This window comes from Vulpes lagopus, chromosome X (assembly GCF_018345385.1).
Source record: "Vulpes lagopus strain Blue_001 chromosome X, ASM1834538v1, whole genome shotgun sequence".
Classification (NCBI taxonomy): Eukaryota; Metazoa; Chordata; class Mammalia; order Carnivora; family Canidae; genus Vulpes; species Vulpes lagopus.
Window position 1 is genome coordinate 92,421,341 of NC_054848.1, and position 26,238 is coordinate 92,447,578.

A 26,238-nucleotide genomic window follows, 5' to 3' on the forward strand; every position below is an offset into this window, starting at 1 on the left:
TGGGATATCACTTCACATCTGTCAGAATAGCTAGTATTGAAAAGACAAAAAATGTGTTGGTGAGAATGTGGAGAAAAGAGAACTCTTGTGCATTGCTGGTGGGAATGCAAACTGGTGCAGCCACCATGGAAAACATTATGGAGGTTCCTCAAAAAAGTAACAGAGCTACCACATGATTCAACAATTACACTACAAAGATAATGCAAACACTAATTCAAAAACATATGCCCCCTATGTTCATTGCAGTATTATTTATAATATCTAAGATAGGGAAACAATCTAAGTGTCCATCAGTGGATGAATAAGGAAGGGTGTACGTGGGTGTGGGTGTAGTGGAATACTACTCAGTCATAAAGAATGAAATCTTGCCATCTGTGTTAACATAGATCCTAAGTGTTTTTACACTAAGTAAAATGCAGAAAAATAAGACAAATACTGTGTGATTTTACTTATATGTGGAACCTAAAAAACAAAACAAAACAAAATTCAGACTCAAATATAGAGAACTGATTGGTGGTTGCCAAGGGAAGGGGGTTTGGGGGTGCCAAAATGGGTGAAGGGGATAAAGAAGTACAAAGTCAGTTATAAAGTAAGTAAATCATGGGGATGTAAAGTACAGCACAGGGAATATAGTCCATAAAAACCATAATAACTTTGTAAGGGAACAGATGGTAATTAGGCTTACTGCGGGGACCATTTCACGATGTATACAAATATTGAATCACTATGTTGCACATCTGAAACTAATATAATACTGTACTGTCAATTACACCTCAAAAAAGCCACTAAAATACCTGGCATGTATTCTGGAGTGTCCATTTTACACTTAATGTTCTGCAATCTTAAAAACTACTTATTAAAACAAACCAGATACATCACAGAGTAAAAGGCAAAATCTGCCAAAAAAAATTTAAGGATAAGTAGTAGACCAATGAAATTCATCCTTTTGGCAGAAGACCCTAAACCTTCACCACAGGATACCTCTCCTTCTGACATTAAAGGGTAGTTTGGTGGGGAAATCTAAGAAACACTGCCATTTGTCAGAGCCTTACACTAAATGGGCCCAGATTATTAGGCTTATTTTTGTCCTGGACAGTTTTCCTTTCTCAGTAGCAACTGTAATTTCTTGCTACCCTTTCTTGTAGCACTAAGTGTGGGCCTCTGGAAGTAGCAACCTGCCCCATCTCTAAATTGCTATAAGCTTAGAAAACAGGTATCAAACTTAGTATAAATAAAAGTAAATAGGGTTCAATGTATTATCTTACAAAGAAAGAACATTATGTTTGACATATAAACTTGAGATGTTCTTTACCTCAAAGGACTTATTCCTTATATCTAGGTTCTTAGAAACTACCACCTAATAAGCAACCCCAAATAAATGAGGTGTTAAACTACAACCTTGTCAAAATTTCAAACTGACTGAAATTTTATGAATAAAAGAACATTAAATAGATGGAAAAGAAAGACTGGAAAAATACCTATAAGTTCAGCAGGTTTGTTTGGTCTTTTGTTAATGAATGTTTCGAATGCTTCTTTCATGGCATTAATAAATTTTTCATTTTTCAGAAAACAAATATCAATTATATGGTCAACTTTATCTTTAAAATCCAGCAGTTCTTGAACCATGGTCTTATCTTTTTCAGGATTAATTACAATAGTGCTGCCAAATGCCTAAAAAACAAAAATGACCACTTTTGAGTAGAACTGAATTAACTCTGATGAAAACAATTCCCAAATCTTATTTTAAGTAGGTACGTATTTTTAAATCTCAAAATAATAAAACAAAGCTTTTTTTGAAATCAGGAAAAGAAAAATAAAGTGATAAAACATCCAGGCTGATAATCATTCATCTATAATCACAAAATAAGGAATGACTCACTAGGTATACAGTACCCTAATATTATGAGTCTCTAGGCTTTTGTCCCTACTTCTAAAGAAGTCAGGTTTGAAATTTTCTTATTTTTTTTAAAGATTTTATTTATTTGTTCATGAGAGACACAGAGAGAGAGAAAGGCAGAGACGCAGGGAGAGGGAGAAGCAGGCTCCATGTAGGAAGCCTGATGTGGGACTCGATCCCGGGACTCCAGGATCACACCCTGGGCCGAAGGCAGGCACTAAACCGCTGAGCCATCCAGGGATCCCTGATTTTTTCTTTTTAAATGGTCATTTGGCTTCAGTGTAAAACTGAAGAAAGGAAGGAGATTTGGAACCCAAAAAATGTCCCCCCCCACATAGAAATCACCTCAATGAAATAACTTTTATTGCTGATCTGTTACATAGCTATCATTCTTAGTTTGACTGCCCTCAAAACTCTCATTACTTAAAAAAACCTGGATCTAACATGTAAGAAATGCTTGCTGATATGTACTGAGTGTATAGATTTATAAGACACAAGGAAAAAAACCCACAGGTTAATTGTCAATACCTTAATATACTCAATCCACTGTTGCAAGAGAACCTGAACTCCACCTCGAACTCTACTGAAGAGCTGATACAGGAGAGATAAATCTTGAATTCGGTTTTCATCAAGGAGGTTATTTAAACCTGAATTTTCAAACATTGAGGCATTAAAAATTGTGAACAAAAACGTCAGACATTTTAATGAAAATTAAGTTAAATTATTATTGTGATACCGCTATAAACTATTACTAGTCTATAAAATTTAATATAAAGATTTGTTTTCTATTAAATCCAAATAGATAAATGACCTTTCCAAATGAAAACTAAACATAGGGAGCTTTAAGTTTATATAAATACAAAAACAACTGTGTAATGGTTTGTGCCATTTAGCATGGCAGATATATAAACCAATTTATAAAAACTGATTTACTTAAATACACATTACAAATAACTCACTCATATATGCAAGTAGCCATATTACATTTGACACTAATTAGTATACATAACTGTATTTCAGAGTATTGGATATGGTCTATGGTATTTCAAAAACCATTCATTAATAGGCCAAGTTTGAATAAGAGTCTCAAGTATTTGATTTTCAAAATGAAATAATAGTGTAACTGTGTTAAAGTTCTAATATATCCATTTTATACAAAAGAAAAGATGGTTGGAGAAAGGTAAAACTTTTGTCTATTTCTGGCACTGTCAAAGTAAAATTCAGGGCTTACCCGTTAGATCACTTGGGATTAGGGGAAACTGCTTGGTTTTATATGCTATGAATGAATACACTTTAGTGTAAAGAAAAATTCTTTTTTCTATCGTAGTCTTACATATTAAGTCAAGAATTCCCACATTCCCACTGTTTTGTTGTTTTTATTTATTTATTTTTTTACTGGTGTTAGTGGACTCCTCTCATTTTCAGTTACTGTATCTTTAAGTTAAGTCAATGAATATCTCCTCAAAGTTTACCATGATGAATAGGGAAAAAAGGGTTGGGTCCATTCTCAGAAAAGCAGCCACAAAGTATCAAGCTTCTTTTTTTAATTTTTATTTATTTATTTATTTTATTTAGTATCAAGCTTCTTAAAAGGGCAATCCTTAAGAATTATTTTTTCACTTGTTTGCAGCTACAATTTTAAAAGTGATCTCTTTATTTACAAATTGGTCAATTACCTTTCTGAAGAATTGCTGTTAAGTGTTCACCTAGAAGTTGTTTTTCTACAGTAGCAATTAATGACTTCCTACAAGGAAAAAAAGTTTAGAATTACTGACATTTGATTTTGTTGAAAAAAATTTTTTAAGATTTTATTTATTTTTTTAACAGAGAGAGCACAAGCAGGGGGAGCAGCAGGCAGGGGGAGAGGGAAAAGCAGGCTCCCTGATGAGCAAGAAGCCCGGATGTGGGACTCAATCCCAGGACCCTGGGCTCATAACCTGAGCCAAAGGCAGATGCTTAGCTGACTGAGCCATCCAGGCGCCTAAACTCTACTGAAAATTTAAAGCCTCTGGGCAGGGGGAATCAAATATCTTGCTTCTGCTGCTCTTTTTCTTTTTTTTTTACAGAGAGCAACAGGGCACCTGGGTGGCTCAGTTGGTTAGGTATCTGACTCTTGATTTCAGCTCAGGTCATGATCTTGGGCTCATAGGATCAAACCCTGCATCACACTCCACATTCAGCAGGGAATCTGCTTGCAATTTGCTCTCTCCCTCTCCCCTCAGTTCTCTCTCTATAAAATGGATAATTAAATCTTTAAAAAAATTACAAAGATGGAGGAGTCAGAGGGAGAGAAAGAATCCCAAGCAGGCTCCATACCCAGTGCCTGAGGCCAACTTGGGGTTCCATCTCACAACTCTAAAATCTTGCATAACCTGAGCCAAAATCAAGAGTTGGATGCCTAACCAACTGAGCCACCCAAGCACCCCTCAAACAGCTTGTTTCAAGTTAATTCCAATATTTCTATCCTATGTTTAAATGTATTGGTGCTCAGAGTTACTCTACTTACACCGTAAGAAGGAAAAGTGCATTATTTCAGAATTTGATTTACATCACTAAATAAGTATTTCTATGGTCTTGCTGTGGCTGGCTTTTTCAAAGTTTCTCTGCTTTAATTAGGAAGGTAGTTATCTATGCTACTTATAGGAACTCCTTGGTTGATAATATTTAGGAAAGCACAGAAACAGTTTCTCCTCCAAACATCTACTGAATTTTAATCAGCCTTAAGATTTCAAAGATCACATCAGCTTCTAGTACTATTTTTTTTTTCATTTTAAAAAAAAGCAAGCTCTACACCCAGTATGGAGCTTGAACTCATGACCCTGAGATCAAGAGTCACATGCTCTACCAACTAAACCGGCTAGGTGCCCCTCTAGTGCTATTTTTAAATTACATCCTAAACACATACAATCCTTGATTAAATCTAAGGAAAATGAAGTTCACATTAAGAAAACAATTGTTAAAAAATCTCAACTCACACCTGCAAATAGGTACTAACAGGTTTGAGGATGCTGAAAGTGCCTTAAGTGATTCAAAAACAATGGTTAAAGTATATTAGGCTGAGCATATAATACTTACTGGGTGGTCTGATCTAAGTAAGTAATAAGTCTGTCTGCTTCTTCTTCTAGACGTTTGTTAACATGATGAAGATATTCAGGAACCTACAAAGATAGTTTTTTATATTATTGTTTTCCTCCCCATGAATCTTTCAGAAAATGTCAAGTCCAAAAGATCCCGGGAGCAGCCCTGTCAACTGTGACAAGGTTGAATGATATGTAAAATTATAGGGAGTTTGTGATCCAGAATTCTGGCCTTTAAGAGAGAAAAGAAAGGAGTACCTAAGTGAGAGAAAAGTATCACAATGTTGGGAAGTTAAGTGCAAAGGGAAGCTTATGTTTTATAAAGTAAGGTCTACTGTGAGACACAATGGATGTATTAATCATGATTTTTCAATACCTCTCTTTCCTGCATTAATTTTTGGCCTTCAGCTGCGTAGAGCCGGTTAGTTTCTTCCAAAAATCGTTGTTCAAAAGAATCCTGATAAATCTGGGAGGAGGGATCAAAATAAAAAAGTTCATTTACTCAATAAATATTAAATGTCCTCTACATGAACTGCACTATGAATTTGGTTTTTAAACATCAAACTAGGAATAGTAATCAGCTTGTAAGTGAAGTTAAACTTACCTGCAAATCAGAGAGCATGCTTAAAAGGCTTCGGAGTAAACTTCTATCAATTGCTTCACCATTTCTCTCCCTCTCAATCAAGAGAAGAATGCCATCAATTGTCTTATTCTGGACTTTCTGATCACTTATAATATGAGCCCTAAATAACTCCAGTCCCATGTCCCTAAAACAAAAATACGTATAATTAAAATTAATTGACAACAATACCACTTCTAAAGAGGCCTGCTTAACTTCTCACCACATGTTAATTAGGGCTCCAGATTTGAAGCAGCAATTGCACAAAGATAAAATCCACACATTTAATTTTATATAACATTATTATAATTAAAGCATACAGGAAACTCATTTAGTCTTTAATGAGAACTGAAGCTAAATTCCTGTCTTCCTCCATAACTAAGTTTTCTTGTATTATTTCCTTTGGTGAATTTCTTCCTTGGTCAAATGAAGAGACAAAATTAGTTCAAAGATATAAAATGGTTTTCACTGTTCTGGTAACGAAGGCTTAATTGGTCATTTGTCATCTGGCTTCAGTTCTCAAAAATCAGTAAACTCTCTGATAATTACTGTAGGTAGATGCTAGGCATAAGGTGGGGAAAGAGCTCATTATACTATTCTATTTTTGTGTATATGTGGAATTTTCCACAGCCATGTTAACAGATAATAGCAAACTCTTGATAAGCAAAAAAATAATGCACACTCATAGACAATCCAGAGTAGACTTTAACCCCCTTGGTTAACAAAAAAACTTCTTCATTAAGTTATTACGTGCTCAGGGAATGTTAATTATCTCCAATATTAGAATAGGCAAAACATAATTAAGAAGGTAAATCTGTTATATATACAAGTCTAAAAGCCAAATTTGAGTTTTTAGGAGAATATTCACAGTATCACTTACTCTCTTTCCATTAGTGTAATTAAGATTTGACTATGATTTGTAACAAATCTTTTCATAATTATTTTCTGGCATCCTTACCAAATGGAGGGTAGCATTGAATTCTGAAGAACGTAAGTTCTATCCAGAAATAAAAAAATGCTCCTGATCATGATCTGTCAATGAAAAAGAAATCAATTTTTACATTTTGTTAAGCTGATATATTTGCTCCTGATAAAATAATAAAATCACAGGATTCACTTTTAAATATACTAGACTACTACATACCAATAAAGAAATCTGCCTGAGAATGTGCCTATACCATTTTTATTAAACTATTCTATTCTCTTAATCCTTGCTGTCATTTTTAGAAAAGGGATATTTAAAATGGTTCTGTGACTTCTCTGCAACTTGAAAAGTAACTGAAAATAAAAACAGGGAATTAAGGGGACACACATACAATTCTTCCTCAGTAGCAGTGCTCATTCAGGGTGAAGCTGCCCTACATTGTACATGTATGGCTTTGGAGAGAAGGATTTTAAGATTTTTACTTTGCAGAATATAAGATATAAAATTAATAGCAGATTAGGGAGAAAGGATAAGGTTGAATTATGAATAAACTAAAATGCAGGACCATCAGGTACCTTCACAGGGCAATCAAGTAGGTGGGCGGGACATCCATCAAAACCAACACACAAAAATGTACCTTTTTTTCTAAAGGAGGTACTTGTTGGTTAAGTGTGACAAAAATAAAAATGATCCTAAGGTACAAGTCATTCTAAAATGGTGGTTTCCCTGTAACTCACAGTTTAAAAATAGAAAACTTAACCACAATTAGTTTTCAGTTCAGAACAAGAGCAGACATCAAGGCAATTCCCCCACACTGCAAAGCTTTTAAAACTAATATCCATGTATTTGAAGAAACTTATTTAACTACAATAAATATATGCAATACTTCTTCCAGCTTACCATTTGTCTGCAATGATTTTGCCAGCATTTATCAATCTTCTTTAGAAAAAGAACACTATCCAATGAATCCATGAGGTATGTCAAGGATATTTTTAAGTGCTTAATACAATACAAGCAATGTAAGAGCTTATTTGTCTTATACATGGAGTATTACACACTAATTAAACTAAACAGCACTTAACTATAGAACAAAATGCTATTTCTTAAACTGTAAAAAATTTTAGGTTCGACTAAATACTTTTTAGAACAAGTCTTACACATAAATGAGTATTATGCTGTTTATGATTTCCCTTAGAAGATGACTTTTCCCTAAATGGAAATTTGTTAGGACAAAAAGGCTAAAGACATAAGGATATGTTATATTCACTAACTCCACAATGTAGATATGGAACCTAATTAAGGTTGAAAAGTCAAAAACTCCTTTCTTCTTTCTCCAGAAAGGTAAGGAACAATATAACAAATCTACAAAACACAGGCATTCCATTTCAAGTTGGGTTAAATGGTGAGGGATAGGGAAGGAGGCAACAGATAAAAATACAGTATTTTGAGTTTTTAAAAGGATATTCTCTGAACTGATGAATTTGTGCTTTGATGTGATCTTCACAAATCTGTCTCAGCTGTTTGTACAAGTTTGCAGAAATCTTGTAAGAACAGAGATTTTCTACAGCCTGCAAGATTAAACATATACTTGCTTAAAGAGAAAATAGTCACTGATTATTTACATCAAATTCTTATTTTAATACTTTTATTAAAAAGGGTTATTTATCCATTTAAAACACAAACTAAAATAACAAAATATGAATGCAAGTGAACTTTTTCATAATAGATGTACCAAAAAAAAAACCCCACCCCACTAATATAATGGCTGTTCAGGTTAAGGATGGAGGGAATCGGGCAGCCCCGGTGGCACAGCGGTTTAGCGCCGCCTGCAGCTCAGGGCGTGATCCTGGAGACCCTGGATCAAGTCCCACGTCAGGCTCTCTGCATGGAGCCTGCTTCTCCCTCTGCCTGTGTCTCTGCCTCTCATTCTCTCTCTGTGTCTCTATGAATAAATAAATTTAAAAAATCTAAAAAAAAAAAAAAGGATGGAGGGAATCAAGCCAAGTTCTACCCTGTGGAGACATCCAATTTACAACAACAACTACATGTAAATGTTGTCTTGTTCTTGAAAATGTTAATTATTTTTATAAGTAGAATCTCATTTTGAGTTTAAAAAAGTTTCACAATTGTTTATCAGATGGATTCACCATTGAATTAGAACTTATTTATACTTTCTTTGGTTTTCCTGAATAGAACAATGGATTATTGCTAGCAGTATTATATAATGAGTGTGGTGCAGACACCAAGTATTTTTCTTATTTTTCTCCAATATTTCAGTTTATGAATATTTAAATCGAGGTTTTAAAATTTGCACAATTAAGCAAACATTAATTACAACAGAAATAACTATTTTTACTTCATTCTAATAGTTGAATTGGTCTTCTTTTATACTCAGATCCCGAAAGGACAGACTTTAGATTTCAATGAGTTTCCAGTTATGTGTATCAAAGACTTTCAAATTTAAAACAACAGTCATGGTAAAACTCTTTGGATGAACTCTGATATAATCTACAATTCCAATTAGTAATGACTTAAGTATAACACCAGGATTCCTTCCTCACCGCAAGAAAAGGCAGAAAATCCATTAAAATTGACTCTAAGGGAGCATCCAAGTTCCGTAGGTTGGAGTGGAATTTTATAAATATGTACTTGGAAGTCACATTCCCAGCATGCAGGTCCAGTAAATAAATTAGCAAATGAAAAAGCTCAAAGAAAACCACTTATATCATTGCAGGAAAGTCACTGCGCCTCACCAGGAAACAGCAGGCCAATTAGATCCAATAGCTAAGAGGAATAAGAAAGCTGAGTCTCCCTTGGCCACTTTCCATGGGGCCTTGGGTTAGGCCCTAAAGGGTGTATTTATGCTTGTTTCATGAGCCCTTCTGTTCACATTGGATCTCTATGGACTCTCCCCCTTCCTTCTTTAGTATTCTTTTCATTGTATCTCATGTTCCTCTTGAATGACTCATTTTCTCAGCACTTCTCATTTCCCTGCTTAGATTCTGTCTTTGTACTTTATCTTATCCACATTTCCCACTTCCAGTACTTCTCCAAGTCCTATATCTCCCATTCCATTCTGCTGTGTTTCTCTTTATTTATCTTCTAGGACAAAATACCATATTCCCTTACTACTCAGGTAGGTCCCACCTCTTCCAATAAGCTTTCCTTAACTGTTTCAACCGGGCACTATCCACCAATCATAACACACTGATTTATCAGTCAATGCTATATATCTTTTTTTAAAAAATTCTATATTTGTGCATATCCTATCCCCCAATTCTCTTTAATGAGAAAAAGAGACCATGTGCTCATGTATCCACATACTCTTTTAATGCTTTGGGGGCTTTGAATCAGGCAATATGCCAAATATTCGAAAAAAAACATACTTAAAACTAGCATTGTGTCTTGTACATAGAAGGGGCTTATAGTGTAAGTAGAAAACTGGCCAGAAAACATAGAATTACAAAACACTGCGTTAGGTGCTATGATGACAATAAGCATAGAGGCAAAGGCCCTAAGCCAGGCTCTTTAACAGGAGCAAGTCAGGAAAGGCTTCCTGAACAGAGGCAAAAAGGTGGAATCCCAAAGACTAGAGGAAAATGGATGAAGAGCTAGTGGGAATAATGAGAAACAGAGAAGTAAGCTGGGCTTTATATGCATACAATCTCTCCCATGCTTAGTTGGAGAGTAATTTAAGCAAGAAAAGCAGGAAAGGGAGTCTTGAAAGTCAAAATGAAACAGAACACTGTTTCTCTAGTTAGCCTTTATGAGTCTTAACATATATAGACCAGATCTAGTAATTTCCTTTCCCTGACAATCTTTCATCAAGCTCCTTAAGTACTGTTATGGAGAAATCCCATAATAGGTATTAAAAAATACAAAGGACTGCACCTCACCAGGAAACAGCAGGCCTGGTGGTACCTGGCTGGCCCAGACACCTGGGTGGCTCAGTGGATGAGCATCCGACTCTGGCTCAGGTCGTGGTCCTGGGATCAAGTCCCCCATTAGGCTTTGCGTGGGGAGTCTGCTTCTCCCTTTCCCTATGTCTCTGCCTCTCTCATGAATAAATAAAATCTTATTAAAAAGTCCAGGGTCGGGATCCCTGGGTGGCGCAGCGGTTTGGCGCCTGCCTTTGGCCCAGGGCGCGATCCTGGAGACCCGGGATCGAATCCCACATCAGGCTCCCGGTGCATGGAGCCTGCTTCTCCCTCCGCCTGTGTCTCTGCCCCTCTCTCTCTCTCTGTGACTATCATAAATAAATAAATAAATTAAAAAAAAAAAAAAAAAAGTCCAGGGTCTCCCTCCTGCCTTACACAGGACTCGACCTCTTTAAAAAATTAATTAAATAAATAAAACACTGCTGGAAAAGATACTCCCCAAACTAATAATGTTTGTGGACAGAGGAACTAGCTGAGTGCAAAGAAGGGTAGAGGGGAAGTAAAACTTTCACTACATGCTCTGTAATACTTTTTGGGCTTTTAATAGGATGAATATATTAAGTACTCAAAGAAAAATATTCACCTCATCCAATAAACCCTTTCTACCTTCCCCACCTTTCAGCATGGCATTCAAGGCTCAATCTTACCATTTTAGTCTGATGTCTGTTTATAATCTTCCACACACACCTTGATCTAAACACTCTGCTTTCCTTACTTTTTAAAGCAAGGTTTGTTTGGAGCAGTCATATGTGCCTAAAACAGGGGCTTCCAAAGTTTTTTGACAAGCCACAGTAAAAAATGCACTTTATGTCACAAGCCATTATACATAGATTTATGTAATTGAAACAGAATCTTCAAGAAACTATACTTACTACTATGTGTGATATTCTCCAATTATTTTCTATTTTATCTCTTAAAAAATGTTGGTCATAAACTACTAATTTCATGAACCTAACTAGAATCTAAGCACCTTAGGGGCAAGGCCTAAGTGATCTCTATATGCCCATGGCATCTGTCCAGCTTTGCACATAGGAAGCAGTAACTGATTCAACAAGGACTGTTTACTAAATAGGTACTCTGTATAGGTGCTGGGATAGAAACATGAATAGGGAAGTGTTAAATCACTACTTAAAGTTTGGAATAAGCTCTATTTTTTTATTTATTTATTTTTTAATTTTTATTTATTTATGATAGTCACACAGAGAGAGAGAGAGAGGCAGAGACACAGGCAGAGGGAGAAGCAGGCTCCATGCACCGGGAGCCTGACGTGGGATTCGATCCCGGGTCTCCAGGATCGTGCCCTGGGCCAAAGGCAGGCGCCAAACCGCTGCGCCACCCAGGGATCCCAGCTCTATTTTTTTAAAGATTTTATTTATTTATTCGTGAAAGACACAGAGAAAGAGGCAGAGACATAGGCAGAGGGAGAAGCAGGCTCTCCGTGGGGAGCTCGATGTGGGACTATATCCCAGGACCCGGGGATCACACCTTGAGACTAAGGCAAATGCTCAACCACTGAGCCACCCAGGTGCCCCCAGGATAAGCTCTATTTTATTCCACCTCTTTGAAATGCACTACCAGAAATGCATTAAGTATTAATTATTTTATATTTCACTTCACATGCAACTATTTGTATCATACTCTACATAGTTTTAGAAGTCTCTTAAATAAAACTCTTTTTACTCAAGCTCCCAATCATTACTGGTAAATATGCTGCCTTAAATCATTTTTGAAGGCAGTCAAATATAAAATAGAAACATTAAAAAAAAAAGAAACATTCTAGCAAGATTCTAACCTTTATTCCTCTAAATCCTAGCCCCTACCCTCCAAAATCCACACGTCACATCAAAAAACATGTTTGTCCGAAAAAAGAGAAAAAAAGCATGTTTGTCCGATACAAACAAAACCACTCACTCCAAAGAAATGTAAACGTGTAGCAAATGAAATATAAAACTATAGTTCCTGAAATCTGATGCTTTGGGGAATAAAGGATTTAAGAAACAGCAAAGGCACAAAAGATTTCATCTGGAACAAGGGAACGGAAATAAGGGTGAGCAATAAGCCTAGAATAAAAAATGAAGAGGATTAAAATAAGAATAAAAAAATACAATGACTGCAAACATAATTAAACATAGTATAGGAGGAAATCTAGAAACTTTTCTGATTTAACAATAGACACCCAGAAAGGTATTAAACTCCCATTAGGGTGCTGAACTCTGGTCATTGGCCTAATGGGTTGGGTCTTATTTTTCAAACCCTATGTTTAAAGAAAAAGGAAAGCACAGTTTTCAAGAACTAATACAGCAATAAAATCTAAATTACCTTTTTACATTTAGTAAAAGTGGCTGAAATAAGATACTTGAAATATACCAAAAACTAAGAACTTGCAGAGAGGAAGCCAGACATGAAACCTAATTTTTCTTTTTACATCTAGGAAAAAAGGTTTAAATAAGACTAAAATTACCAAGGATTAAGAATTTGTAGTTGCATACTTTTTAAATTGCAGGGATAATATTGTGTACTAACTCAATAAATAAAGAATCAATATATGTGACAGATTAAACTTAAAAACATCAAGAGTGACAACAATTAAATAACCTTACATAGAATGCAATCAGTTACTCATCAATATAGAATACAAAAGCTGGTCATCTCTGCTAAGAATCTAACTACTCTTCTATAACTTCTGACTGCTTAAACCACCAGATTTTACAATGGGTAATAACCTATACTGAGAAGGACACACTATTTGCTTTCAGTCTTACGGTCATCTACTTGATAAATGAAGCGTTACTAGAAAAGTTCATTATTTAAGATTTACTTCACAAAAAGCTAACCAGAGTTCCCATTATTAATAATAAATAAAACTATTTCCAGCAGAATTGAAGTATGGATTAGGCTTGTCTTCAAAGAAAACAGCTAGACATTTATATTAAGAATAAATGGGACGCCTGAGTGGCTCAGTGGTTGAGTGTCTGCCTTCAGCTCAGGGTGTGATCCCGGGATTCGGGATCGAGTCCCACATCAGGCTCCTTGCAGGGAGCCTGCTTCTCCCTCTGCCTGTATCTCTACCTCTGTGTCTCTCATAAATAAATAAAATCTTTTTCAAAAAAAGAATAAATGTTATACTTTCATATGTAAACAACCAGGCAGTTCCAAAAAAAAATGTAGCTGATTTAAAAACACTCCACAGGGACGCCTGGGTGGCTCAGCGGTTGAGTGCCTGCCTTTGGCCCAGGGTGTGAGTCACGGATCGAGTCCCACATTGGGCTCCCTGCATGGAGCCTGTTTCTCCCTCTGCCTGTGTCTCTGCCTCTCTCTCTCTGTGTTTCTCATGAATAAATAAATAAAATCTTTAAAAATAAATAAAAATAAATAAAAAATAAAAACACTCCACAGCTACTTATACAAAGGCTGAGAACATGCGGAAAATAATCCCTTTATTTAAAATACCAAAAATTCCAACTACTATAAGATACCACATGTAAAAAACAAGACATATTCTTGAGATGTAAAGGACACTGTTCCTAGAGAGTGCCTCTCTTTTTCTATTATTTTTTTCAATTTGGCTAATGGTGTCTACTGACACATATTTGGAATGTAATCTATTTATCAGCCAGCTGTTCGGGCCCAATGTGGATTTAGGATTTTAAAACATGTGTGGCTTTAAAGCTGTATAATAAAGTATAATCTTAAAATAAAAATATCTTTTTAAAAGACTCTTACTATCATCAACATCACTGGTGACACCAATAAATAGCAGACATTGTAATAAGTAGTTTTTTGCAGTATTTTACAGCTAAACAGCCCTGCCATATAGGTAACATTAGTCTTCCCATTTTACAAATGGGGAAAACAAAGCTTAGATAAGTAACTTGCCCAAAGTTATTATGAGTGGCAGATCTCTAATCGAAGCAAGCTGATGAACTCAAAGATCAGTGCATTTAACCATACTATCTGTAGTAAATCAAAAACAAGCAAACAAAAAAAAAATCTCCCAAAACCCAAACAACATTAACCACTGCCTCACACTTAACAGGATTTCACGGTTGTCCAGGAAAGATAATTTTTAAGCTCAAGTACAATTCTCATTTAAATCACTTTTAAAAGACATTTGTTTCTTGCAAATGCACTCAAAATTACATGTTCTCTTCTAGAAATTAAAATTTTAGGGAGGCAGTACATGCAATCCACACTAGGGACTTCCATGCTTAAGATTTAAAACTTAACGGTTTTACATGCACGGACAAAAGTTCTGCACAGACACATGTGAAATAAACATTTACTTCAGAGATAGAGGCTACAATGGGGGAGTGAGGGATTTGGTGAACTTTTGCTTGGTATACTACATACTTCTATTGTCTCAATTTTATGAGAATAGTTTTTTTTTTTTTTTTTTTGCCATTTCTCCCCTTACCCCCTCTTTAGGAGTACTTTTTAGGGGCACCTGAGTGGCTCAGTCAGTTAAGTGTCTGTCTTCGGCTCAGGTCATGATCCCAGGTGATCTCAGGGTCCAGGGATGGAGCCCCAACATTGGGTTCCCTGCTGAGCAGGGAGCCTGCTTCTCCCTTCTCCCTCTGCCTGCTGCTCCCCTTGCTTGTACACATGCTCTCTGTGCAAGTAAATAAAATCTTTAAAAAAAAATAAAATATTAAAAAAAGGAAGAGTACTTTTAATTTACATTTCAGTCAAAATTAAACAAACACCTGAAATCCAGATGGTACAAAACAATTTTACTCCCTTTATCTTTTTATCCTTTTTGAACTTGAAAATCTCAAACTGAGAATTATCCAAAGGGAACATTTATAAAATTAGGGTCAAAAACGACAAAAGAGCTAGAAACAAATACTTTTGAATTTACTTCAGCAAAAATAGTAAAGTACTGTAAAAAATATAGAGAGTAAACAGTTATAACACTGTTTTTAGGCTAAAGAAATACAACTGAACAATAGCAGGTGATAATTCTGAAGTAGATAAAATGAAAAACACAAAAATACAAGCTATGAGCTCTTGAAACAAAGGAAATTTCACAGAATTAATTTATCAGGAAAATATTTTTGAACCCCAAAAGTCTATAAAAATATTCAAGGTAAAGTAAATAGGGTTCATTAACAATCACAGCCAATATGCTATAAATATGTGTCCAAATAATCACCATATATATACATACACACACATATATGAAAAAATTTATTTGGTGACAGTTTTTTCACTAAAGTAAAACTATTTATTTGTCTCTTACACTACACTATAGAAGCATTTGAAGTGCTGTGGTGTATTATTGAAGCAACATAGTAGTGAATGTGCACTGGACTTGAAAATTGGCCATCTCAGTACACTGAAAAGATATAAAAGATAAACCTGATTTGTAGAGGGCCACCTGCACTATATGAAACCCTTTGTGAAGTAGAGTAGTTATTATTCCTCTATTGATGAAGAAATTGAGTCTGGATAGCTTCTGCCTTTCCAACTCTAATTCCATAATTCTACTTTTATTACTGTACAACTCAGAAGCCTCATGTAACATACCAACATAGTCAAATAAGGTGGGCTTATCCTTAATAGCTTTGTACTACTACTTAACACAGTATTATAATGATTATATTGTGTAACATTATTACTATGTGTTGGGCATGTTCTAAGTGTTTTGCATGCACTGACTCGTTGAGATTTTCACAGCAACAGAAACTGGTGATCTTAATTGACTTATTACAAGTAAAAAAAAAAAAAACCACACTGTGACTTATGCAAGAGCTTTACTACATCATCTTATATTTCTAGAATATAGCATTTCAAAGTGTTTTTCACATCTTGACTCTAGAAGCAACCCTGTTGAGGTAGATAGGACAAGTATTCTTTCCCCTATTTCACAAAGGAAGAAACTGAAGTTGAAGGAGGTCTAGTTTCTTGCTCAAGATCACAAGGGTAATAGCCACCAAAACAAGATCCCAAATCTGTCTTCAGATTCCTAATACAGGGTTTAACCATTACCGTAATATCTCTGCAACTAAAATGAATAGATAAAAATTACAAATTCTGATAAATCATACCACTTAATATCTTACAAGGCACTTATCAATATGAAAAGAACAAGCAGGGCACCTCGGTGGCACAGTTGGTTAAACATCCTGAGTTTTTGGCTCAGGTCATGATCTTGGGTTCTGAAATCTCAGGCTCCATGCTCAGCACAGAGACCGCTTGAGATTATCTCTCCCTCTGCTCCCTCCACTGCTCATTAGTGCACACACTTGCTCTCTAAAAAATACACAAGCTATTGGACTCTGAAGTATTTTTTTTACATGAAACTGTTTACGCTATAACGGAAAGTAACTTCTTGAAGTGGTTGCGTCAAAAATACGGTAGGGCAGGGGCCCCTGGATGGCTCAGTTGGTTAAGTGACTGCCTTCGGTTCAGGTCAAGATCTCAGGGTCCTGGGATTGAGCCCCATGTCGTGCTCCCACTCAGCGGAGAGTCTACTTTTCTCTCTCCCTGCGCCCCCTCAGCTTGTGCATGTGCACTCTAATAGATAAATAAAATCTTTAAAAAAAAATACAGTAGGGCAAAATCATGGTAGTAAGAAGTCTAAATCAGCAATTGCCCTTAATGGTATATTTAAACTGAACACTTCAAGTATAAACCCATTTATAAAGCAAAAGAAACAAACCTGAACCTCAGATCAAGTCACTGGACTACAATCTGCTGATTTTTTGGTAAAGACAATCTTGTAGCCCAGAAAATAAAACAAACATAAAGAACAAGAAGAAGAAATGGCAGGGACGCCTGGGTGGCTCAGCGGTTGAGTGTCCGCCTTTGGCTCAGGGCATGATCCCGGTCCCAGGAGTCCCACATTGGGCTCCCTGAGAGGAGCCTGTTTCTCCCTCTGCCTGTGTCTCTGCCTCTCTCTGTGTATCTCTCATGAATAAAGTATTTTTTAAAGGAAAAAGAAATGGCAAAAGGCTACTAATATGAATGAAGGAGGATAAAGCATATAGAGAATATCTACATTTCTTGAGGCCTTTCCTATAGGTAATACCACTTAGGGATAAGTACCATAACAGAATGACTTGTCATCAGAAATCACCTTTGGGATCCAGGCTGTATGATTCCATTATAGGTAAACCCTTGATAATACCAAGGTATTCCTCACTGTAAATCCCAGTCAGAAGGGTCCAAGGTAAACCCAATATATACCAGTATGACTATACTCATAGTTTATGTCAGAATGTTAGAGTATGTCAGAATATGTGGTCTGATTATAAAGCAGAGTACATAAATCAAAACATTTTCATTAGAAGGAAACCAAAAGTCTACATAAGAAGTCATTTCAAAATAAAATCCATACACATACCACTTCAATTTATGCTTGTCAAATCTGCTTATCCACATTAATACATACCTGGTAGAGTTCTTCTAAATTGTACTTAATTGAAGTACTATTCTGGATAGCTTCCACCGCTTCTTTCAGCTTCTGCCATGTTTCATCTGTGTAGTTCTCTGGTAATTTAGGCTTATCTAGGTGATATGTACAAACAAGGTTGATATCAGAATATGTAGGAATATAGTAATGGAAGGATCCATTAAAGTACAGTAATAGTATTACTGCTTTTCGAGGGTAAATTAGTACAGTAATAGTATTACTGCTTTTCAAGGGTAAATTGTGATTTTTATAATCACTACATCCAAATATTAAAGTAATTACTGCTTTTTAGCCTTAGCATAAAGAATAAAATTTGAAATGCCAGAATACTGTAAGTCATTTTGACTCACCTATTAGAATTAAAGGTGAGAGGTTTTTTTTTTCCAATGGACTGTATCGCTTTAAAAAATCAAAATTCAAAAATCACAGATAAAAACTAACAGTCCCGATCTTATTCTATCACATGTAAATCCTAAGTCAGTCAACATGAATTTTGCACCTAAGATTTAAAATACTGAATATCTACTGTGCACACAGTACCTTACAAACATCTTAATCTCCCTAACAATGCTCTAAGGAAGGTATAATTTATCTCTATCTTGCAACCGAGAAAACTGAGGCTAGAATACTCATTTAGTAAGGCTTGCCCAAGGTCATTAAAGCTAATCAGTGGCAAAACTGGGATTCTAACCCAACTCTGTTTGACCCTCACATTTATGCACCATCTACAAATGAAGAGAAACATCTTAACTCAGATTTTAATTTAAACTACATCCATGAGCAGAGTAAAATTTAAAAAAAATTAAAACATCCAAATGACTCCAGAACCTATGTAGCATTTTCAGAATGGACAAGACTACCTTAAGCCAAGCTTTAAACTTCATTGACCAGCAATGAGTATTTTTTAAATTAAAATATCCTAATGCCTTAAGGATATGTTTTTAGTTTAAGAGGGAAAGAAAAAACCCAAACAAAATCTCAGAAACCAGTATGCAAATGAAATTAGGATCATAGCTCCTCTCTTTAAAAATCCTTGACTATTAAATTGATATACTTTGGAACAGTGAACATATTAGTCAATTACAATTCACATTTACTTCAGAAAGGTCTATTAAATCAGAAAGATTACAACACTCTTAAGAACCTGGGGATGGGAGAGGAGTGATAGGAAAAAAAAAGAGAAGGTTAAAAATAAACACTATAACCCTCTGCTCTAGACAAAATAGAGCATATTTCTGATTTCCACACTAATGTTGAAAACACAAGCACTGAGAATCTAATTTTCTCAATACTGATATTTAGCCACAAGACACTTATCTGGTAAATATTACTTCAGTTCATTCATTTACTTTTCTATTTAATAAACATCTTAGCATCTATTACCTGCCAGTTAAGAATGTCGAAAAACTAAGTCAGAAAAACAGAAACAGTCAACAGAAAAAAGTAATTCAGTTCAATTATGTTTTTTAAAATTGTTGACTTTATATGCATCAATGCATTCATAATACTTTTAATCACATATCTCAAACATGAAATGAACAAATTTTCCTAAAAGCTGCAGGTCAGTACTTTAAAGCCCATTTTAGTGAAAAAAAAAAGATGTAGTAATTGTTCCTATCTTTAGACTAGTGGTACACAGAGTTACTACTTCTGTGTATACAGTATTTTTCACTTCCAAATCCTATCTTTGGAAAGATATGCAGAGATCATAAATATTTTTCTCCAAAACTGCTTCCACAAGGAGTTTCAAGAATATAATATCCAACATTATAAATCTAACTATAAATCATCTTTGAGCATGAAAAGATCACCAATGCTACCTGCATTTCTAGGGACTAGAGAATGTGGCCTACTGAAGCATAAAAATAAAAATCCCAGCAGTGCCAAAGCTCACTATGCACCTGAAACAAATAAACCTCTTTAGAATATAAATTTCTCACCTGTATAATCCAGGTCAATCATACCGACTGGCAATGTTACACTGAGTAACAGATTAAACTGAGCCAGACATCAAATACTGCACAGAAACACTCCGGTGTATGCTTCAGCACAAGAATACTAACCACCCCCGGAAAATGAACCCTCCACCCAAAAAAGGACCTCCCTCCACCTCATTGATTATGCATAAAACACTAGGCCACCTCTATACTGTTTAATATATTAACATAAATAGAGCACGTGACCGCTCAAGTGTCAAATCCTTAGTCGGTGATTATGGATTTTGGCCTTGGTTACCTTTAAAGTTCTTGATCACTAACTTCTTAGCAGAGCCAGGCTTGCTGTTAGCAAAGCTAGAAGTGGTGGTAGAAGATTTGGCTAGGCCGTTTGCGTGATGCACCGAAGCCACAGAAGAGATTAATATACTCTTATTTTTAAGTTGCTGCTGCTGAGATGTTGCAGCAGTTGGTGAAGATGAGGAGGAAGAGGAGGAGGATTCCTCAGCCATCTTCGCATCAAACCCTACAAACTCCAGGGTGTCTTCAAAACGCAGCTTCTTCTGTATCGGTACGTGGCTGGAAGTAGCCACTGAAACCCCCAGGCAGAAGGACGAGGTTGAAGGGGATGCCGAATCCCTGGGTTGTAAAGGAGGAGTGGATGAGGAGGAAGAGGTGGAATCAAAGTCTTCTCTCTCGTTACTACTGTTACTGCTGCTACTGCTGCTGCTGTTTAACTTTCTCTTCTTGGCAGAGGTGGGCGGAGTGGTGCTGGTATTACCATCAGTGGCAGATCTGACCTCCTGAGCAGCAGCAGCAGCTGAGGGATTGGGGGAAGAAAAACCTGTTGGAAACATGAAAATAGCGGGGTCAACAGGCAGAGGAGCATCAAAAACCTACGTTTATATGCCTGCGTGCGTGTAGGAGAGAAGGTGGCAATGCTAGAGGGGGGAAGGGAAGAAAGAGAGGAGAAACACAGAGGACGAGAAGGAAAGTGAAGGGGGGGGCTACACCGGGGGAATGGGAGGGTTTGGGAAGGCGGATAGGCTGACACCAGGAGTGAGCAGAACGAGGGGGGAGAGCGAATGAGGAGGCAGACAGGTAAACGGCCGTGCCGTCCCCCTCCCCTGCTTTTCGGTCTCTCTCCCCCTTTTCTGCAGGAGCGACTCAGTGAGTCTGTGAGGCTGCAGCTCCTCCTCCTTTTCTCCCTCTCTCTGGGAGGGGAGATGCCGTGGTTGGGGGGAGGGGGGAAGGGGGAGGGGGAGAGAACCAGGGCTTGTTATTGTCAATAGCACAAGAGGCTAAAGATGGCGCCACTTCCGGTCACGCGGCGGCGAGGGAGGGGCGGTGTCTGTCCCCCGGAGTGGGGGGTGGAGAGAAGCACTGCAGGCGCCCGGGGGGCGGGGGAGCTGGCTGGGAGGGAGGCGGCGGGAAAGCGGCGGCTAAGGCGCCCCAGACGGTCGTGCTCCTTCTCTCGCTCTCGCTGCCCCCCCCCCCGCTCCCTCTCCCTGGCAGCACTCTTCTTCCCTGGCCCGCCAGTAACTGCCACCCCCTCCTTAACGGTCCCGCGGGGAGCTTTGCGCTGCAGCGCCCTTACCGGAAGTGACTGGGCAGACACTTTTCATAGCGCCCAGATCCCGAAGCCCCCAGGTCCGCAGGACTTGAGTGGGGGGGGATGGGGGAGGGAGAAAAGGGGGGGAAGAGAAGTGGAAAGGGAGGAGGGGGCGGGCTTTTGAGACACCTCCCGAGTTCCTGATTGGAGCTTTCTGAACGCGAGGCGGGAGGGGTGGGGGGAAGGTGGCGGGAGAAGCAGCGGGAAGGAGCCTGAAGGGGAGGGAAGGTGGTGACGGTGAGGGGCGGGGTGAGCTAGCTGGGAAAAAGGAGGAGGAGGAAGAGAAGAAGGGAGGGAATAAAAAGTTAGGGAGCGGAGAATGGAAACTTTGAAAGAGATAAAGGAATAAGGAGGGATTGCAAGGCAAGGGGAGTAACCCGAAATGGAGGAAAACATAATCATAGCATTATGCCTGCTGCCAAGCAGGAATGTCATGATGTTAAAATAGGAAAGGAAAAGAAAAAGATCTTAGAAAATGAGTTTTTGCTTCGATTGACCTATACATTGTTTATCTTATGTCAAGGACGCCCCTGACCCAATATGAATAGGGCCTGAATTTTGGTACCTTTCTGAGTAATGTAGCTACAAATCTTCTTACCTTCCTAACAGGAGCATTTTCTAAGATGGCTGGCCAGAGTTGAGGGTGCATTATAAGGCCCAAGAAACAGGAAGGTAACTAACACACACACACCCCCCACACACACAACACAGTTCCCAGGACCAAGCCCAACCCTGATCTCCTCCGTTGTCAATCCAGTAATTTACAGACTAAACATAGCTACTTTTACCAAATCTCAGCTCATACACTGTTTTAAAGAACACATTTTAGGAGAATGATGTTGACAAAAATCAATGGTTTCTAACAATGTATTCCACAAGCCCAAATTTCCAAATGGATTACTTGTAAGAACAAACCTCTAAATTTGGTTAAGTTAGCAACAATAAGCCTTGTAAATTTCCTGCTAGAAGTTTTTATTTAACCTGAGGATATGGGGGGCAGCACAATGTGAAATAAAACAAGATCTGCCAACCTGTTTATCGTTCTAACTGCAGAAACATTCAGTAAGTATGTACTGAAAGACTTTATCCCACATACTATACCAGGGCCATGCCATTGAGAATCCAGTAGAGGAAGACATTTTCTTTTTTTTAAAGATTTATTTATTTATTTATTTATTTATTTATTTATTTATTTATTCATGATAGACACAGAGAGAGAGAGAGAGGCAGAGACACAGGCAAAGGGAGAAGCAGGCTCCATGCCGGGAGCCCTACATGGGACCCGATCCCGGGACTCCAGGATCACGCCCCGGGCCAAAGGCAGGCGCCAAACCGCTGAGCCACCCAGGGATTCCCGAGGAAGACATTTTCAAAATGAATTTCCATAACAGTTCTATAACAAATGTATAAAGTGCTCTGGAAACAGGTGAACCAAGAGATTAGGAGGAATTTTGGAACAGTCAGTTTCACAGAGGAATTGTTTATGCTGGGTCCCAAAGTGGGAACTGCCAAAAAGACAAGAGGGGAGAAGGTGAAAGGCATTCTGGGCAGTGGAAATGGGCTTAGCAGGCAGTTGTGAAAGGTCCTGGCCTGTTTATGGAACTATGGAAAGTACAGTGAAGTTAGTAAGATGTCTGGTTGGAAGTAAGGAAAATGAGACTCTGGAGGGCCTGGGTGGCTCAGCAGTTGAGCATCGGCCTTCAGCTCAGGGCATGATCCTGCAGTCCTGGGATCGAGTTCCACATCCGTCTGTGCATGGAGCCTGCTTCTCCCTCTGCCTGTGTCTCTGCCTCTCTGTGGCTCTCATGAATAAGTAAATTAAATATTTTTAAAAAAAAAATAAAGAAAATGAGGCTCAAAAGTGTCTGGGTAGGGTGCCAAAGGCAGGTTGCCCAAAATGTAACACAATGGCATACTGATTATTTTGAATTGAAGCTACTTGGGAAGCAACTGGTGAAAGGACATGCAGACCCACTGCTGTCCCTCTGAAAGCAGGAAACAAATCTCCTATAAGAAAAATATCCTCCCTGTACTAAGATATAAAAAGACATCCTTATTACCAGAGATAGAGACTTTAAAGCCAAGAAAGATGCAGAAACATTTTTCTAATCCACCTCAACTTAAATTCTGCTTCGAATTCCCTAATTAAAGCTCCCAAACACTTGTTTTCTTTATCCTGTCAATGCCTCACAAATTTATTGTTTCGTTGTCTAAAATGTATAAAAACTGCCTGTCTTGTTCATTTCTTGAGGTCTCAATTTCATAATTGGGCCTCTGTGCCTACATAATAAAACTTTGGGTTTTTTTCTCCTATTAATCTGTCTCATGTAAATTTAATTCTTAATCCAGCAGGAAGACCTTGAAGGGTAGAAGGAGAATTTCTCCTTCCCTCCTCTGGTGCACAAAGCCAACGGTCTGGTCTACCTTGCAGCCTAGGGTAGACAGCAAGGAGAGGAGGGAGCAAGCTGGGCTTTTAAAAGCAGGGGAGTAACAAGATGATGGGTAGTGTAAAAGCAGTTTGTATTGAATAGTTTGAGATAGACAAATCAGAACTCTAAGAATAGATCCATTTTGTAGCTGCTTATACAAACCCACTTTTTGTTTATGTATTTATTTTTAAAATTTTAGATCTTCAAAAGTCTTTGGTTAAATAGCAAATCCACCTTGAGCAAATCCACCTTCTCCGAGAGACCACCAAATGGCGGATGACGCCGGTGCTGCGGATGGCCCGGGAGGCCCGGGAGGCCCGGGAGGCCCGGAAGGCCCGGAAGGCCCGGAATGGGAGGCTGCGGCGGCTTCCGGCTTCCGCAGAGGCTTCGCCAGCGGCATCCGGGGCCGCGGCCGTGGTCGGGGCCGGGCCGAGGTCGCGGAGCTCGCGGAGGCAAGGCGGAGGACTAGGAGTGGATCCCCGTCACCAAGCTGGGCCCGCCTAGTCAAGGACAGGAAGATCAAGTCCCTGGAGGAGATCTCTTTTCTCTGCCCATCAAGGAATCTGAGATCATTGACTTCTTTGGGGGGCATCCCTCAAGGATGAGGTTTTGAAAATCATGCCCATGCAAAAGCAGACCTGTGCTGGCCAGCGGACCAGGTTCAAGGCATTTGTTGCCATCGGAGACTACAACGGACACTTCGGTCTGGGCGTCAAGTGCTCTAAGGAGGTAGCCCCTGCCATCCGTGAGGCCATCATCCTGGCCAAGCTTTCCATTGTCCCCCTGTGGTGAGGCTACTGGGGGAACAAGACCGGCAAGCCCAACACTGTCCCATGCAAGGTGACTGGTCACTGTGATTCTGTGCTGGTGTGTCTCATCCCTGCCCCCAGAGGCACTGGCATTGTCTCAGCCCCTGTGCCCAAGAAGCTACTGATGATGGCTGGTATTAACAACTGCTACACTTCGGCCAGGGACTGCACTGCCAGCCTGGGGAACTTTGCCAAGGCTACTTTTGATACGATCTCCAAGACCTACAGCTATCTCACCCCTGATCTCTGCAAAGAGACTGTGTTCACCAAGTCTCCCTATCAGGAATTCACTGACCATCTTGTAAAGACCCACTCCAGAGTCTCTGTGCAGAGGACCCAGACTCCAGCTGTGGCTACCACATAGTTTTATACAAGAAAAATAAAAGTGAATGTGCTATTTGATTACAATTGGCTAAGAGCAAGGCTCTAATGGAACTTAGGCCCTAGGGCCACAGAGAACTGTAAGAGAGGCTGAAAAGCGGGGAAGATGGACTCCTCTATTTTGAAAGTCCCATTTTGTTCCTGCTGCCTAAAATGAGACTGTAAACTCTTAAAGCCAAGGAAGGTATACTGAAACAGTAAACTTTCCTTTATGTGTCTCATACTTCACAGGATGCTGAGTAACCATAAATGCAGAGTAAATACTGAATTGAATATCCTCATTTGAATGAGAATAAAATAATGCTGTGTCTTTACAGAAGAGGATTAACTGACTAATTTTCCAGATTTAATGAACAAGGTTTTTCTACTTTGTGTAGTTCTATTCCTTAGAAGGGTGTGTGGATGGGCCAGGTGATAATGGCTCGAATTGATACCTTTTCTAGAAGTATTTGCATCTTAACCAATGATTTTTCAAGACTGAAAAAATGGGGCTTGTTCTAATTCATGTAATTGTATTTCTTAAAGGGTATATGAAAGTGCTAGCTATTTTAAAAATTATAAATACTAGTACAACTGAAAGGGAATGGACATAAAGGCAGAAAACTGCTTTTGCTATTCAAAGATAAACATTTAGACTAACATAAAGCATAGCTGAGTCTTGTTAATATTCAACTACATTCTAATAATAATAGCTCCCAATCTGACATGATTATCTAAGCCCTTCACTCTTCCAAGTTACATGTTAGCTCTAAAAGCATAATCCTTGGCTCTTGAGCACTAGTTCACTTTGAATGACCTAGTAGTCTAACTTACTATTTAAGTTTTCCATGAAATATCCTTAAAAGAGTTTTGTGGAAAAATATTTTTCTTTTTTATCTTGGTGACTAATTGTAATCTTCCTTTTGATATCGTAACAACCTTATTTTATTTTGTGCCAGGTCAATCCTCATTTATTTAGTACATCTTAACATGGATATGTAATTTTAATAATGATATTTTTATTTTTTAATATTTTATTTACTTATTCGTGAGAGACAGAGGCAGAGACATAGGCAGAGGGAGAAGCAGCCCCCCCCACACCGGGAGCCTGATGTGGGACCTGATCCCAGGACTCCAGGATTATGACCTGAGCCAAAGGCAGATGGTCAACCACTGAACCACCCAGGTGACCCAATAATGATCTTTTTATTTAACATTTAGATT

General features: G+C 38.2%; 1 protein-coding gene and 1 pseudogene across 3 annotated transcripts in view; one reads left to right on the forward strand and one right to left on the reverse strand.

Annotated features, from left to right (window-relative positions):
* CUL4B (cullin 4B) overlaps nucleotides 1-21,547 on the reverse strand; it is a 36,390-nt gene extending 14,843 nt beyond the window's left edge. For 2 of the 3 annotated variants that reach the window (XM_041741513.1, XM_041741515.1), the window contains exons 1-12: nucleotides 21,402-21,547; nucleotides 20,106-20,648; nucleotides 17,850-17,965; nucleotides 7,983-8,086; nucleotides 7,419-7,488; nucleotides 6,552-6,625; nucleotides 5,579-5,741; nucleotides 5,351-5,440; nucleotides 4,973-5,055; nucleotides 3,574-3,641; nucleotides 2,426-2,544; nucleotides 1,479-1,671 (exon numbers count right to left, since the gene is read on the reverse strand). In XM_041741513.1, coding sequence (XP_041597447.1) covers nucleotides 1,479-1,671; nucleotides 2,426-2,544; nucleotides 3,574-3,641; nucleotides 4,973-5,055; nucleotides 5,351-5,440; nucleotides 5,579-5,741; nucleotides 6,552-6,625; nucleotides 7,419-7,488; nucleotides 7,983-8,086; nucleotides 17,850-17,965; nucleotides 20,106-20,648; nucleotides 21,402-21,429 — 1,651 coding nt within the window. In that variant the 5' untranslated portion in view covers nucleotides 21,430-21,547. Of the gene's footprint in view, nucleotides 1-1,478; nucleotides 1,672-2,425; nucleotides 2,545-3,573; nucleotides 3,642-4,972; nucleotides 5,056-5,350; nucleotides 5,441-5,578; nucleotides 5,742-6,551; nucleotides 6,626-7,418; nucleotides 7,489-7,982; nucleotides 8,087-17,849; nucleotides 17,966-19,810; nucleotides 19,900-20,105; nucleotides 20,649-21,401 lie in introns of those variants that run through there. The other variant, XM_041741516.1, reaches the window with a different exon arrangement.
* Nucleotides 20,243-25,387, forward strand: LOC121483176 (annotated as a pseudogene).
* Nucleotides 25,388-26,238: the final 851 nt, after the last annotated feature.